General features: G+C 31.8%; 1 protein-coding gene across 4 annotated transcripts; it reads right to left on the bottom strand.

The window, feature by feature from the left end:
- Positions 1 to 320: 320 nt before the first annotated feature.
- Positions 321 to 17,794, bottom strand: qvr (protein quiver). 4 transcript variants are annotated; one of them, XM_070652203.1, is made up of 8 exons: positions 17,571 to 17,794; positions 16,648 to 17,052; positions 5,579 to 5,635; positions 3,679 to 3,825; positions 3,548 to 3,566; positions 2,428 to 2,470; positions 2,293 to 2,331; positions 321 to 2,206 (listed from the first exon to the last, which is right to left on the bottom strand). In XM_070652203.1, the coding sequence occupies exons 2-8, from the start codon at positions 16,691 to 16,693 to the stop codon at positions 2,084 to 2,086; spliced, it is 474 nt and encodes a 157-aa protein (XP_070508304.1). In that variant the 5' UTR covers positions 16,694 to 17,052; positions 17,571 to 17,794; the 3' UTR covers positions 321 to 2,083. The 4 variants fall into 4 exon arrangements, with proteins under 4 accessions (XP_070508304.1, XP_070508303.1, XP_070508306.1 ...); XM_070652202.1 differs by lacking the exon at positions 17,571 to 17,794 and having other exon boundaries at positions 16,648 to 17,330; XM_070652204.1 differs by lacking the exons at positions 5,579 to 5,635; positions 17,571 to 17,794 and adding an exon at positions 15,199 to 15,246 and having other exon boundaries at positions 323 to 2,206; positions 16,648 to 17,322.
- Between the last annotated feature and the right edge of the window lie 88 nt (positions 17,795 to 17,882).

Here is a 17,882-nt window from a genome sequence, read left to right as displayed (position 1 = left end):
TTAGTACAAAATGATGGATTCAGTATTATTCAGCAAAACAGGCTGAATTCAGCATTATTCAACAAAACAGGCTAAATTCAGCATTATTCAGTCAAACATACTGAATTCAGCACTATTCAGCTAAACATACTGAATTCAGCACTATTCAGCAAAAAAGATTGAATTCAGCATTATTCAAAATAAATTGAATTCAGCACCATTCAGCAAAACAGACTGAATTTAGCTATATAGCAGACTATTCAGCAAAAAACATGCAAAATTCAGCACTATTCAGCAAAAAAGATTGAATTCAGCATTATTCAGCAAAAAGCTCAATTTAGCATTTTTCATGAAAAAAGACTGAATTTCGCACTATTCAGCAAAAAAGCTGCATATCCTAAATTACTGCTGAATTGAATTGATGTATCGAAATAAAATCGTTTAAAGTTACTAAAGTCAAACTTAATTCAGCAAAGTTCAATCTGATGCATCAAAATTGTAAAATAAAATTCACTATACTGTACATGTAATCCTGTACATAAAGCTTGGCAGTCGGATGATTTAGATCTACTTTGATATTTACGACTGCTGTTTAAAGTTTATCGTCATCAGACCCAATATGGATAAAATTATAAATTATTCGTCGATTCTATCAATTTTTATGAGCAAAGTTTTTTATTTTATATTTGCGGAATCAAAATTCAATTTTGGATATTTTGTAAAAAAATTATGGAAATGGAAATTCAAAAGAGAGAGAGAGAGAGGAAATTGCGTTTTTTTCATCTATTTTGATATGCGCTGTAAAAATTTTTCATTTTTCTTCTTTGTCGTTCCTATTTTTTATGTTTGTTTAAATGAGGAAAAAGCTCAGCTGTATGTCGCGTTTGAATGTTAAATCGAAAGCATTTCATGTAACTCAATTCACATCATTATGGATTGTGTAAAAAATGTAATATTTCATGCTGATGCTCACTGTACTTCTCCTAAGCGAGAAAGGAAACATCTCCAAAATTGGCTTGTGTGCGCTGAAGCTTATTTTTATGCTTTTTTTTTGTCGTATTTCTTCATTCTATTTTTTAATCTATTTTGCAGTCATGCAATGAATGATCGAGTTAATAATTCTGGAGGGATGGATGAATGAATTGCTGCATTTTGCTTTGTATTCAATTTTTTTTTAATGTTCGACAAGCTCTTATTATTGAATGATTATGGCTTTAAGTTACATTCTGAATTATTGCAAATTTTTTTTGTCTTTTGCTCATTTTTCATGCATTTTAAAAATTTTTTAATCTTAAATTTTATGGCGTTCATGCAAAAATTAAATTTTCATTCATAAGGTTTAAATATTTTTGGATTTTTTGACTTTTAAATCATTTTTTAGTAGTTTTTTGAGATCAAAAAATAATTTTTCTAATTTTTTTATATACTTTAATTAGCGTATCGCCAATTATTTTACTTAATTAATCAATTAATTATAAAGCTCACGATGAAATTCTTTTGAAATTTCCTTGGAAATTTTTGCTCGAGTGGAACTTTTGGTTAAATTTGCGATTTAACGGAAATTTTAAATTTGAATTAAATTGAATTTTTTGTAGTTTTACACCCTTTTTGTTTACATTTTTGTGCGCAAATAAATTGAAAATATTATTTTCAAAGGATGTATTTAATTGAATGTAGTGATTATTGTGAACTTAATGTGGCTCAATCTGTTAAAATTGAATCCATAAAGTCCACAAATCAATTAATATAACGTAATTCATCAGATTTTAGATTTGATTTCTAAAAGTTTATTAAAAGAATTTCTAAAATTCTTTTAAAATTCAACTTTTTATTATAAATTTGAAGTCAAACTATCAAATTCCTGCAAATTAGTCGCTTAATTGAAGCATACTAAGCAATTGCTGTCTCATCGCATTCCAAAAACCTCCACTCATATCAAAAAATTTCAAAATAAATTTCACAAGCATTTCTTTTGTATTAATTAATTAATTTCTAAACTTTTTTTTCTCAACCAGCTTTAAGAATTAAATAAAAAATTTCAAAGCAATAATTAAAAAATAGAAATAGAAAAATTATAAAAAAGAGTTCAATAATCAACAATCTTTTATCTATTTCTCAAGTAATTAAATGTTGTTAGAAAACCCAATATCATGACAAAAAGTAATTGCTTTTTCGAAAACATCGCTAGACTAATGCCATCGTTGCATAAGTCATCTTCACAGAAGCACTGCCGGGAAAAAATAGAAGAAAGAGAAAAAATTTAATTAAATTAGTAACTTTGTCATCTTTTAGTTCCAAGTGATTAAAACTTACCATATGACCAGTGCCAGAACTTTCCTGCATACACACGTGCTGTAATTAAGCAAGCGGATAGAAAAAAGTTTATCGTTATTAAAATGAATAATTTTTAAAATATTGTTAAAGTTTCTTTTGGATATGAAAGCTTACATCAACCATAAACAAGTTTATCTGCAATTGTGATGTACACAACCTTTTAATTACGAAGAGTTTTAATAATTTTCGTAGAAGGCGATGGAAGTAGATAAAAAAAATGCATTAGATTTGGAAATAAAATTATTTTTCAGTTGAATGAAACTTTTTAAAAATGTTGAAAGTTTAAAGTCTTTAAAAAGCTTCATTCTCTAAGTTTTATGGATTTTTTATTATTGTAAAAATTTAAGATTCGAATGACATGAAATCACGACATTGTTGGTATACCACAAATTTGTGGTAAATTAAGGATTTGAATTTGCAAAAGATCTAATTGAGGATTCTCAAAATTTACACTTTTTGAAGCATTTTCTGAGGTTTTAATTTCAACAAATTTTTGAAACCGAGAATTGTTCCGACTCCATGAGAATCTTAAGGAATCGGCAATTCTCGAGACCCAGGCTGAGTTGTCTTCAAGTCTATAAATTTGTATGTCGTATAAAAAGGAGCATATTCAGAGGAAGAGGAGAGTTATTTTCAAATTTGATCTGTACAGTTAGCGAAGTAAACTAATGCACAAAGCTATGCATATCAATAAGACATACATGAAGATTCTTCACGTATAACGTGACGAAACGTTGCAAACTAATATTATGGATTTTATGATTATTTTTTATGTATGTAGACGAAATATTATTAGACCTGACACTCGTTTTTAATCTTCAAATCGTATAAAACAAGCTTAACTAAGGCAATGAACTCAGTAAGCTTGCAGATATACTTTCAAATAAACAAAATAGTATATGAACATATTAGTTTAGACTTCCAACTGTCCTTATGAAAAGAAGAACTGATTTCCTGTCACACACGCAAATCAAATATTTACCATAGATTGTGTAAATATTGCTTGTCATGAAACTAGTCTCATTTCTCCGTAGACATTCTGCTCATAAAAATTGTGAATCCCCAATCAATCATTATACGACTGAGAACCTCAGAAATATCCACAATATTGACACATTTCAAATCCAAAGCAGAATTTCATGTCATTTTCTTGATAAATAATTAACATCAAATTCAATTCAAGTCTCACCAATTAGGATACAAAATATAAATTGTCTAAAAAATATCAAATTACCTTCTTACAACCTCATAAGCTGGAATGTCAGAAATAAAGATCCATTTGGATATAAGCAATATCAAAAATGTCCAACAAGATTATAATTTTAGGTTAAAAAATTCATCAGAATCAAGTTCCATCCAACTTACGTGTTTTAGCATGCCGCACCATTTTGACACAACATCCATTACATGTCATTAAAGGTGGCTGATCGCGTGGAAGTGCCGTATAATTGAATGGATCCTTACATCTTGCATCTGTCCATGAGTCGCACTCATAACAATATATCGAACGTGCTAATTGTTTGCAGAATTGTTGACGGAAAAGTTTGAAAATATGAAAATTTATTATTATTATCATTGTTGGATGTTATTTTGGTGATAGATTCAGGAAAAGGAACAAAAAAAAAGTTAAAATTTATCAATAACATTCATTTATTCAATAGCATGAGCTTTTCTGCATCCTTGAATAAGCTGAGTAAAATTTAAAAGCAAGCAAAAATATCCAGTATGAGAAAATGTGCGTGCTGAGGTTAAAATTGAGTGTAAGGCTGAAAACTGAAAAATGGCAGCTTATGTCGGGTGAAAGTGCTGATTGTTAAGCAAATATATTATGAAATAATCACTTGCATGAAAGGAAGAAAATAAAAGGAAATAAGTAAAATATATTCAGAAAAGCTCATGAATGCGGACAGCTTTAAATATAAGATATAATAATTAGCGGATATGTTTAAATTAAGGTATGGATACAAGATGTGGATGCTTTGGGAATTTTTTGGACTTTAGAACTTCCATTTTTGGCTTTAACTTGCATGTTTATATTCATTTGTTATAAAAATTTTAAACTTTACTAAAAAATTCTTGGCCTCGTCTAACATTAGCATTAAGAAAATCATCTAATAAATTGCATGTTTTGTTATAAAAGTTTGGTCTCGTCTCACATTAGCGGCCATTCACTTACTACGTTCAGACGGGAGAGGGGGCGGTGGTTATCCTTAGAATTTTCGAAATGTGTAATCAAAAGTTTCGAGCCGAAAAAATCCCAAAGCACTCACATTTTATCAAAAAAAATAAAGGCTATTAAAGCTTCATTATTCTCTATTTCATGTTTTTGTCTATAATTTGAATAATAATCTATAATTTGTTTAATATAATTTGATTAACATTTCCTGTAAATTTCATTAGAATTCGATTAAAATTTTGAAATTCATAAAATGCTAATTAAAGCAGGTGTTGCATAATTTCGATTTGATTTAAATACATTATTCCTGCAATTCTGTAATATTTTATTACCACAAATTTTACTTTAATATTCTGATTTATAAATTAATCAAATTGCTATTTTTAAGGTTTAAACTAGTAATAAACAACCTCATAAACTATGAAATTCAAAGAAAATTTGAAATTTAAAAATTCATTTGAAATGTAAAAGAAATCAAATTCTCAATTATTTAATTGGAATAGTTGAAGCATAACTGAGAATCCTCTGTAAATACATACAATCAGTAAATTCCGAAGTAAAATATTAATCAAAAAAGTTTTCAATTACAGCATGAAATAGAGAAAGATGAAAACTCTTTGAGGAACTCCGCTCAAAAGAAATTGATTAAATCAAATTAAAAGAAGTAAAAAAAGATATTTTCGCATGCAAAAACGGAATTGGAAATGATAATGAATTAATGTAAAAAAAGGAAAGGAAGTTTAGAATCTTGCGAATATTCACTTCTGTAACTAACATTTTTGTGTAATAATTGAAATTTTTTAATAATTAAAATATTCTAATTCTATATTTTCAACTAGATTCAACTAATGGAAATGTTAAAAATCACCGAATTTTCATTTCTATAAAATAAAATATTTTTTGGATTCTTTTTTTTTATATTTTCTTGGTCATGAAAGGAAGGTAAAAAAAAGTTAGTTAGTTACATTATTATAATGTTTATCACATTTTGGTATTTTTTATAAAAAAATTCTTTATTTTTTCAGCATAAAATTGCGCATTTAAGCATGTTTTTAGTCAATAAAATGAAATAAATTAAAACATTCTTACTTTGACACTCTGCTGATACTTGTGGAATTATCCATAGACATAAAAATCCATAAAGTACTGATTTGTTGGTTAGTTGGTTAGTTGATAAAGCCAATGGGAAAGGCATTGAAAAGAGATTAAAAAAAATGTGGATATGGTTAGTAAATTTTATAATGTTGATCAGTAAGGCAGCAATTCTATTGTTTATAAACAGACAGTTTATTGTTGTTTCTTGCTACTCAGCTGGTTTTATACAGCTTTAAGTGCAGTTCTATGAGGCAAACTGGTAATTATGTTCATAATATGTATTCTGTCTAAATTTATAGATCGAAATCGAGTTAAATTTGGATCGATTCATTAAAAACTTGCTGAAAATTGATTAAAATTTGCATGGAATTTTTTCTGCAAACTCTTGTGAAGTATAAAATTTTATACAAATTTTGATCAATTTTTGACAAATTTCTGCGAACTTAATTTGGTTTCGACTGGCGCACAGCCAGAAGGGGAGCCATTTGGGGACTGGAGCCCCTCTCCTTAAAAAAATTTCTTGATACGCTACTGCCAGCCGGCCGGATATTGAAAACCACGATAAGCTTCACCAATTAAAATCCCAAATCACCCACAAAAATAAACTTCCCATAAGTATTGTTATCAAATGCATAATTCTGATTTACAGCTTGTTTATATTTTTACATCACATGATTCTCACATCAATAACAACAAATTTCCCTTCTCAAAAAAATGCACAGACTATACATGTGCGTTGATCACATAATATTTAGAGTAAATCGAGGATGTAAAGGAAAGCAAAAAAAAAAAAAAGAATAAATCCGCTTAAAGTGATGACGTGAGAAAATATTCATTAAATCAAACAGCATGTTAATGTCGGAGACTCGATGATTGTTACCATATGTGTAGATTATATTTTACTATATACTTCCTTTTGTTGTGAAAAATTAATGACTTTAGAGGAAGATTGATAGTAATTGAATTTAGGTTTTTGTTGAGAGATACTAAATCAGAGGTGGGGAACCTGTGTGTGGCGGTATCCTGGCGTGCCATGATCCAAAAAAGATTGTCCACCACTGCACTAAGTCCATGTACATTTCGGTCATAACACTGCGCTGAAGACTTTCAATCTTGTTTGGAAAAGTTGTTGGACATCCAAATGAGATGTGGGAAAATGGAAGTGACACTTTAATGGGTTATGTATGTCCTGTCATCAGAAAGACTGGCATGGAATCAGAGAATCAGTAGGGAATTGTTGCTTTATGTGAACTTATGGATAAATGCTCAGACTAACCCGATCAGCACACATTATTCGTGGCAGTCAGTTGGTTGCCATTTGGGTTTTCGATTCCGGGATCAGAATTTACTGAACCCCAGGATTAGATACAAATCAATACCGGAATTGAAAGCACTAATTGCCATATACTAGTTTTCGAGGTAGACCGAAGATCTCATGGGATTACTTTGTGAACAGCGATGCAAAAGTGCTGGAAATTAGAAAATGGCAGAAGTTATCTAAAGAAAGATCCAGCTTTTGACGAACTCTAAATGCTGCAATGGCCCCCTGTTCGCCTTCCCGTCATGTAACCACCATTTGGCTACATGGGAAACACGTGTTCCAATCGGATTAGTAAGTTCAAGGACACAAGCTATCCGCTTCTAAATCCTCCCACCTTTCCCACAACCTTCATTAAAATTTAAATCACTTAATTCTTAAATAAATCACCGATTACTCACAAAAATACTTCCTTTTTCATGATTGACGATAATGAAAAATTCATAATCTAACTCATCAAAAATGCACAACCCTCAATTAGGATAGAACTAATTCATACATAAAAGTTGAAAAACTCTCAACAAAGTCCGCTTGTTTTATGTCAATTAATGTGAATAATTTATCGATCGATCTCATTTTTATTTAGCTTCGTCAAGTAGAAATTCAATGAAACCTCACAGAGGGAAGTGATTTATGTGTACATACATTTCTCACTGGACATGGACATGAAATGTCGGAAAGTGTTTCAGTTGAATTTTCACAATACATAATCGCTTTAAAATATACTTTTTTTTGCTTTATTCAGTTGTGGACGGAAGCATGGAAGTTATTGACTGTTTTTTTGTATGTTTGAGCTTTACTTTTTGTGTTTTTGAGATTTAGAATTTATAGGTCATTTATCCTTACACCCAGGATATGATTCATGTTTATTGGTCAGTTAGTTGATTAAATGGTATTCAAAGAATTTGGGATACAAAGCAGTGGTAGGCAACCTTTTAGTTTCATGGTACACTTCTTCCCTAGACAATTTGTCTCCTCATATCCAACCCGAAAGGCTTATGGTATAGAAATGATTCAAAATCTGGCTTCAAGACAGAATCAAGATGGTCTGTGGCTCAATTTTCATGTGCCTTCCGGGCAAGCTGTGTGTCGCGACAAGCTAGTATGCTGTTAAGCATTTCTGAAAATGCCATGAACCGTATGTCATGTCCGGTTTCAATCAAGGTTTACCATCAAGGTGTGCCACGCAAAATAAAAGGTTGTCCAGCACTGCCCTAGTTACCCTTCAAGGTATACCCGAGAAACTATCCCCTGGAGTAAATTATACATTCGAAATCAACAATAATCATTGCTATTTTGGATATGCCAAGTGCACTGACCTCAAACACTTCTAAATATATCGTCGATTCAATATATCATTGACACCTTAGTGCTTCCCAGTAGTAATTAAACTATTAATCAAATTTAATTACATCGTTGCTTTTGTTCAATTCCAAAACCAGCCATTACTATTCCTGATACACGTAAAAATTAAAGAAAAAGTATTCATACAGGTTGTAAATTCTCCTACTCCGCTTTGATATTAAACAATATATAGACAGACATAAATGAAAATGATATACTTAAAATAGATCATAATGAAAAATTACAATAAATATTTTATGTGAATAATATTCACATATTTAGCACAGAAAGTGAAATAGATTTTATATCCATTATTATTGGCATAGTTGGCAATATCGTGAGCATAATGAAGGTAATCGACTAGAATTTAGAATTTTATTGAATTAGGTAGTCAGAACGAATGTAATAATCTGAAGCGGCACAACAGTGCCATGAAGGAGTCGCCTAAAATTGACTTATTCTTGATACGATAGTCATATGGTTGCTACATGACTGTTGTATGACTGTCATATGGCTGTCTCTTTATTGTCATATGGATGTAACATGATTGTCATATGGTTGTAATGACTGTCATATGGCTGTCTCATCATTGTCATATGGCTGCTTCATGACTACCAAATAGTTGTCACATGATTGTCATATGGTTGTAATGACTGTCATATGGCTGCTTCATGACTACCAAATAGTTGTCACATGAGTGTCGTATGGGTGTCGTATGAGTGTCACATGACTGTCATGCCACGATATTCAGTTCGTGAGTGTTTTATTGACACTAGCCTGAATATTAGAACCAGAGTTGTCACCTATCGATTTGCTATAAAAGGCAAAAATCTATCACAGGCATTGCCTATTGAAAGGCAAACAAATTTGCCTACTTGTAGGCTTACCTAGCCAAAGGCAAAATCTGACATATAGCTGTCAAATAGTTTTTGACTTTGCCTAGGCGCTGCCTATAATAGGCATGCCTGTGGCTAGGCAAACCTACCGTAGATTTAGGTAGGTGTCTAGTGTTTTTTGTAATAATGAGAAAAAATCATGCACCTACTCAAATCTATGCTAGGTTTGCCTAGGCATAGACATGTCTATTATAGGCAGCGCCTAGGCAAAGGCAAAAACTATTGCCTTTGGCTAGGCAGTGCCTGTCAGATGCCTTTGCCAGGTAAGCCTACGAGTAGGCAAATTTGTTTGCCTTTTCATAGGTAATGCCTAGACAAAGTCAAAAGCTACCATGATACAGCTAGGCACCTACCCACAGGCACCTATCTGACAACTCTGATTACAACCATAAAATGCGCTTAACATCCTCATAACCCCTGTCGAGTTGCTCATAATCGTTACATTCTATAAACATTTAGAAATTTTCAATTTCACTCTTTGTTTATAATTAGTCTCTCTATTTTGCTAGCCTCTTTTTCACTTCAACCATAAATGTGAAATAATTCAATCAAGCGCAATGTCTAATTATCGATCTTCATTTCTTTATTTCTCTGTTTATTTTAATTATGAGTCAAAGCTACACAAAAAGCTCTTTGTTTGTGATTTTTATTTTTTATTGAATTTTAACAGCACAGAAAATCCGAGTCATAAACATTTTTCTAATCGAATTCGATGACAATCTTCAAGCTGAAAATGTCAGGGTATAATAATGATAGTTTTTGACAGGATAACAACTACATTGTGCTTTATTGTGTGATATATCAATTCAGGTAAGGTACGCTTAATGATGAGTTATGGAAAAATAATCAATTATAGGCATCAGATTGATTGAAAAGTGCCGGAAAATGAAAAAGTTCGCGTGGATCACTTGGTAGTTTGTACATGTGTCAAGGTTGACATAAATCAGAATGTTGCGGAAATCATCAAAATATGGAACTAGTTCAATTGTTCTCAAACTATTTTTCTCATACTATACTCTGTAGTAAAAACTATTGGAAAATCATTTATATTTGATTTTTTGAAGAAGTGTTGAAGGCACACAGAGTTGTCCATTTGTAAGGCATTACCAGAGTTGCCATAAGTTTGACGATACGTTGTCCATTCACTGTAGAATCAACTGATTTGACTAAAAACTTGTCATTCAGAATATCTTACTTTTACAGAACCCTAAACAGGCCATTTTCAATAAGGCAATGGCCTCAGAGAATTGAAGTGTGTCACCTTACAGACAGAAGGCATTCCAATTAGTATGGTTCAGAGAATGGTTCCCTAACAAGTAAGTAGTCTACGCTCAAGAGCATGCTCTTCTAGTAGGTTTAGAGAGTAAAACTTGTTTAAGTACTTCTAGAGCATGCTCAAAATCACGTTTATTTATGTATTCATGCTCTATGCCTGTTAGGGATACACAGTGACTTAATTAAAAATTGCAAACTTTTAGTAACAAATCCCTTACCATACCCCTAGTGTTTGTCCCCTAATATTACAAACTCCCAAATTTTCTTAAAAATCATTCAAAATTCCTCACTTAACCATAGTTTATGTTGTAGTTACTTTACGATTATTTCTTCGAATAAAAATTAACTCATTTGCCAAATGTAGCTAAATATTGACTTGTTTAAAAGATTTTTTTAATTACATCTGAATTATCTCTTAGAGCGTCTATAAAAAGCAAACAGAGAAAGAAAAATTCATAAACATTAACTAACTTCTATCATTTTTTTTGTTCAGTGTGTGACTATAGATGAGAAAACATAAACATTAGTGAGAAAAGCGGAAGCATGAGAGAAGCTTTTAAATGAAGTTGCTGTCAGCAGTTTTACTTTTTCTTCATTCAACTCTAAGAAAAATAAACAAATTTTGAGGAATGAAATTGAAATGCTCGTGCTCAATTTTGAGGCTTGAAATTCATAATTGACAACAGATCCAGTCAGTTTGTGGACAGTCAATAAACTCAATATTTCATCTACCGAATGGCAATAAACCAACTTGAAGCTTGTGTTTATACTCCAAATGACAAGTTCCTCAAGTGAATGCGTATTTATATCATTTAATATTCTCTTCCTTCCACTCATGATGTATTCATATTCAATGCGAAGTAAGTGATTGAAACTGTTTGGCTATTTTCAGATTTGTGAAATTGAAAAATATTTGCTTACTCAACTGCATACGTATGAATATGAATATGTCAGGAATTTTTTGAGTCATCAAAATATGTTTTTGATGATAGATTTATGGTTGATTTAATTGGTTTAGAAGAGTGATAGTCAACTTGTGTGGCGTGGTACGTTGGTGAGATGTAGATAATACTAAGGTATGTAGATAATACTACTTAACTATGCTAGATGAGCATGGCCGAGAGGTTTCAGTTTACTTTGCTATTGAGAACAAGCTCTTTGTCTGCTGGGGGCAATGGCGTGAAACTCTTCCAAAAATGATCAAAATGGTTTCATCCAGTAAAAAATTTCCTGTTGGGCAAAAGCGCAGTTTTCACTGATGATCTTCGGCTTAATGACTCAGATATAAGTTTAATGTAGCTGCATAACCCATTTTTCCAAAATGTATCAAACTTAAACTTAATATAAAATAAGCAAAGTTGCATGCCCCTCGAATAACAATAACCTACGCACCAAATTTCATTTGACTTAATCAAAGTTCACTTTTGTTAGAGATAGTATAGTTTATGGAGTAGTTGCATGCACCTCGAAACACATTATGACAGGGGCATACTCAAAAAGCATTTAGTTCTCCAAGCCTTTCTCTTCCCTTTCCTTTTTGGAGAAACATTCTTCAATTTGTGCAAAAATGCGAATCCCTCCATCTTTCCTTCTAAATGTGTGAGAAACCATTCCCCTACTTGGAGCCTAGACCATTACAAAGCGCTTCCTATCTGACTCTATTCCCATTCATATAGCTTGTTTCTATTTTCTACTTAAAGACAATGAACTCCACCTTCTGTCTGCACCAGAGGCGTATTTGGGGGGAAGGATGTTTAGGGTTCAATCCCCTCCCTCTTTTTTTTTGAAATTTACTAGGATTTTTCGGGTAAAAAATTTCTGACTTCATCCCTGGTCTGGACGAACAACACAAATTGTTTTACAAAAGCCATAGAAATCAATGCAAAAAAGCGGTATCATAATTCCATTATCACCACACCATCTGTTCTGCTGTCAATAATTAAATTCCTCAACCATAATTAAATTATTTCCATAACTGACTATTTCTATTTCATATCCAATCTCATGCAATTAACAGTGATTTAAATTACAATATTTAAAGCACCGCTAACTCATTTTACTCAATTTTTCCCTAAACTCTCATGCTCAGGAAATGCTCATTGAGCAGTGAAAAGTATAGAGAAAGAGTTTGTCACATGCTGTTTGTTTGTATTCACAATTTTTTTTTCTTCTCACGTCTATACACTCTTCAGATATGTATTTATAATTCAGTAACAAAAAAAAATAATATTTTTAGATTTTAAAAAGTGAGAATAAAGAAGTCTGTGTCATTTACAGAGCTTAGCTTGCATGAACCGTAAATGTGTGGATAAATTTGTATTTAATTACCACCGATTGATTGAAAATATCGTAGCACTTTAGATTATATATTGATAGACAGAATGGATATAAAATTTTATATTTTTGAAGGCTAAATTTAGCAGTAGAATTGGATATTTTCATATGATATGTAGGCAAATAGAATACAAAGTGAAGGTTTATGGTTTGAATAATGCGAGAATCGTGTGAATTTTTATTAACATAATTTTTTTATTGGATTTTAATCGAATGTTTTTTGGGTCATAACGAGGAACATTGGAAGCAATCAGAGGTGGAGTCATCAAAACCTTTTGTTTATGCTATGTATAGCTATATATTTGGGATTTGTCAGACTTTTAAAACATAAATAAAATGTTTGAATATTTTGGATATATTGACTAATATTAAGTGCCAAAACCCAAATAGTACAAGTCGGGTAATTGATAGAAAATCCAGCACGAGGTTCGCATGACTCTGACATGATGCCGGATTCGGTTTAGATTCAATAGAATTGAATATTATATTGGGTTTGCTTAAAGCAAAATCGGCACTTAGATCACTGATCTGTTGAACCATTCAAAAGCTTCTATAGAATGCCTTTGCACTTGATGAATCCAATGATGCCCAAATTTAGATCCAAAATCAGAGTCACTCCAGTATGAGGCTAGATATTGGATCTCTTAGCCAAATTGTTATATTGAGAATAGAGATTAAAAGTATTATTGGCAATAGTTGAAGTAACAATCGCTAACTGACAGCTCTCGAGAGCTTGCTCATCTCAAATAAAGTAGACAAGCCTGAATCTTGAGCATTGCTCTGCTCTAGAGAACAAGTCCTTTATCTACTAGAGAATGAAAATCGAACCCAAGTCCTTACAAATCAAATGTTTACAGATTCTAAGTTTGTTATCTGACTTCCTGTCCATAGAGGCCATAGTTTTCGACTGGCAGATTCATATACATAAGGCTCTATATCAGTGTTGTTCATACTATGTTTCGCGGTACAATATTGTATAAATGACATGAACCGCATCAAGTTTCGGATCTAGATTGTGGCTCATCACCAAGTGTCCAATGGCACAAACAATTTTGGACAACATTGCTCAACATCTCAGATTTCAGTATCCTTTCACACATCACCCATTACATTTAATTACCAAAATTTACACAATAACTGTTATTAACTCATCAAACTCTTAAAACTACCCATCTTCCATAAAATAGACAATTTATTTACAATTAAGTACAAATGAACTTTATTATACATAAAACCATAACATGAAGCCTTAATCGGTTCACACCCTGTATTTTATAGCACAAATTAAACATTATTCAAATCACACAATTGCCATGTAAATATTCATTAAGTTATTATTGGCGAATACAGCATAGGATGAATAATTTCTACAGAAAATTGTTTTTATCATTAATGCAAATTAAATCCAAAAAATTGACAATTAGGCGGAGAATTAGTATGTAGATTGGTATGAAATTAGTAGTAAATAGTAGAGTGGATGAATGGAGCTGGAAATTTACAAGAAATGTGGAAATGTGGAATTTTTGATCAAGTTTAAGATGAATTTTGAAATCATTAGACATGATTTAACTTGTCATCTATAAAAATACATAAATTTTAGCTGTTCAGAACTTAAGATCCATTGCTGCGCATTATATGTGTTTCTTGGCTAATGATAGTTTAATGTGTGAGGATTTTCGAGATCTCCCACTCATATTTGGTTATATAACTTGCCAAAATGAAACTAATTACTTGTACGCTTGAGTTTAAATCGACCTGATTAACGTTTGTAAATTGCTTATCAAACGAAATGTAACCCAAGTGGAGAAATTGACATAATCAGAATCAGACTGGTTATCCTGACAGCCAAAGAAACCGCTTTTAGGAACCGTGGGGGTCTTTCTGGGTCATAAAAGCATGTTCTTTACTAGATAATTTGACTAGAAGTGGACTAATGCTATATTTAATGGAAAGTTCCGAAGATAATGTCATTCGTCAAGAGCAGGTCTGGATCTTAGCCAGACATTACGTCAAGTTATCCACTCGGGTGATATAGTGCTTTATGTCAGTGCTGGACAACCTTTTTTGTACCATAGATCATGGGACACCTGGAAAAAATATTACGCAGCACACCTGAGATGTACGGCATACCAGAGTACCACGGCACAAAGATTGCCCAGCACTGCTTTATATTGTCTGATAAGTAATGAGGTCATTAGCTGACATAATCATTAAGGCTTAATCAAATTTGATTAAGTTTTAGCAGAAATTCTCAATTTTAATTAATTCTTGTTTTAGCCAAAATTCATAGCCTGTCTGTGATGCTTGCTTAATCTTTTCAGAAAATATAGTGCCAAAAAACTGCAATAAACAGCTAAGATAGAACTTAATCTTCTTAAAAATTCCACATTTGTCACATCACAAAACACTCCCAAAATTCACAAGATATAATTTATATTTCAACTTACATGGAAAGCAGTTGTCAGATGAGGCGATATCAAATATTGAACAAATAACTTGAAGAAGATATTGAATAATAGTGTTTAATTATTACACCTCAATCAATTAAATAATTGCGACATATTCATTGCGGAGGGAAATAATGACAATTAATTTCCATATTAAATTTCACTTCATTATTTCTGAATTGTGGTTTATTTGTTTATTTACTGAATGATGAGCAATTCATGAAGCTACACATTAAGTCTTGTAATTATTCTTAGCGATAAAATATCGCATTGTTCCTAGAGACATACTAAAGACAGGAAGATGTATCGTTTTATAAATGGACTCTAGTGGATTTTAGAATACCCGGCAAGGAACACCGGCATCAAAATGTTAGCTGGAAAAGCATATGGCGTGAAAATGACGAGATTGACGTGATTCTGAAATATTGACTTTACATCCGGTTTGAAGCTAAATTCATTTCGATCTAAAACCAGATTTATTCTATTTTAAGGAAGAACTTTTAACCTTTTCTAAATCGTGTGTTTACCGATTATGCACTACCATGCGGCAAATTTAAATTTTCGCTCTATAAATGAGTCGAAAACAGGTGTCACGTAGACATCATGTCATTCCTGCGTCTTGCTGTCAACAAGGTGGCGTATTCTAATTGAATTTAGCGAGTGTTTGACTAGACTGAAAATCTAATTAGGACCTAATATTTCGATATTGTTTCTTGGTTGTCTCAAATTCAAATTCACTTTCAAAATTGATCTAAATCCTGAGGTGTAAACCCGAGCCGTATCTTTCGCCGTGGAAATGAGTCAAAATCGATGCCATCAGAGCAACTTTATCTTGCCCCAACAGGCAAAGAGGTCTTGCTCTTCAGATCTTGTTGCAATGCTATTAGCTTACTCCGTTCTTGAGAGTATGCTCTTTACCTGCTCGGGTTACCATTAATATACAACCACGTAACGGTGCCCTAATGAACATGGTGTGCTCTTCGGGAGAGACACTGTCAGTGACGGAATAAGCATGGGTGTTTTAATGTGAAAATCTTTTATCGTCAAAAAATTTCTAAACTAAAGAAAGAAGAGATTTTAATAAATTCATAAATCCCACTAAAAAACTTAGAATGTCCTGTTTTGAAACATTTCAGATTGTACCCACCCCTGGACATTGCTATCTATTTAGATTTGGTCCATGAAATAGTAAATTATACCAATTAATTAACAGTCCACAATATGGCGATTCACAGCTCGGATTACAATTTTTTGATTAAAAACATGAAAAACTTTTTCACGATCATTAATTTTTTTTAATGACTCGCACTGTGAGTAGCTCAAATAAAAGCATTTTAGACTGCCGACGGAAATTTTATATCCATTTCGAAAAAATTTCCATACCACTTGGGGTAATTTTCGAGATAAAAAAGATTGTTCATTTGCCACTTAATCACTTGCTTTACTTACCAATTGAAATGATTAGCCAATTTGTTGACAATTTATCCCTATACATGATGATAAGTCCAACTGTGTGCTGTCTCGTTGATTACAAAATTCTATTTGACTTGCTTTACTGACTTTAATTTTCTTTTTGTAACTTTTTTTTTTTTCACTTCACAAAAATTTCGTGATTTGTTTAATCATTGCAGTCATAATTTTTACATTCTTATGGCTGGTTATAGCTTCATATAAATTCTCGAAAAATAAAGAAAGAAGGAACAGAAATTCCTAAATATTTATGCAATTTGACCACAAATCATTTGTCACTTGTTTAATTCACTTCTTAATCAGAATAATTCTCATTCCATTTGACTCATTTGACCAAAATTTTGTGTAGCCACAAGAGTCACAGAAAATATTTTGTATTTTTATCTAAAAATAATGAAGAGACACACGAATAGACGGGAGAATGAACGAATCGTAATGTATTCGCATCAAGAAATCAACAATAAATAAATAAGCCTGGCAAAAGCATGCGAGTGAGAGGCAAACTAATAAAAAAAGAAAGAATTGCAATTTTTCTCAGTCGCGCGGGATTGTCGTGAGAGAAAATAGAGAGTGGCAAGAGAAAGGAGAGAAGTTGGTTAAGTTGGACGAAGGGAGAAGAAAAATAATAAAAAAAAAAATGAAAATTGACATGAAAAACTTTTTGCTACTCTTTGTGACCTAGAAAATTGTATGAAAATTTATCACTTTTAAGTCCCATTTGAGACATTCCAAATTGCATAATTTAAAGTGATTAATTTTCAATACAAATCAACTTTCAAAATTGTTTAATTATCCTTAAGGTTTCAATAACTCTAGCACTGATTTTAAAGACTAATTTTCATCTGCATTGCGACATTGCTTATAGCGACAAAAAGAAGGAAAATTTTTATTTTTTGTGGTACATTTTCACGACTTTTCACTCATAATTGTCACTAATTTTCACATTTTTGTGACCATACACAGCACATAATCATCAATAATTGATTTTAAATCACTTAAATTTGAATTAATTTATTAAATTTTAATAATTTTCATCACAACACGGATTTTTTTCGTCCTTTTTTCACTTCTGATCGATTCTTTTTCCGATTTTGGAAAAACTTTTCCTTCCTCCTATACAGCACTCGAAAGGATAATTTTTATTCTCTGCGATGAATGAAAAGCTCTCAATTTTTAGTCTCTGAGAGGAAGTTTTTGAGAGCTTATGGAGCATT

This window comes from Chironomus tepperi, unplaced genomic scaffold, assembly GCF_022539635.2.
Source record: "Chironomus tepperi strain 1889 unplaced genomic scaffold, CSIRO-AGI_Ctep_v1 contig_479, whole genome shotgun sequence".
Lineage (NCBI taxonomy): Eukaryota > Metazoa > Arthropoda > Insecta > Diptera > Chironomidae > Chironomus > Chironomus tepperi.
The sequence above is the reverse complement of the archived record's forward strand: the minus strand, read 5'-3'. Positions and strand labels throughout refer to the sequence as shown.

Bases quoted from the DNA above. Each gene is read 5' to 3' on its own strand.
- qvr (XM_070652203.1), bottom strand. From the start codon at position 16,693: ATGTATAGGGATAAATTGTCAACAAATTGGCTAATCATTTCAATTG. The intron at 5,636-16,647 runs GTAAGTAAAGCA...CCAACAAATCAG, and splicing joins TTGGCTAATCATTTCAATTG to TACTTTATGGATTTTTATGT. The intron at 3,826-5,578 runs GTAAGAATGTTT...GCAAACAATTAG, and splicing joins AGTATCAGCAGAGTGTCAAA to CACGTTCGATATATTGTTAT.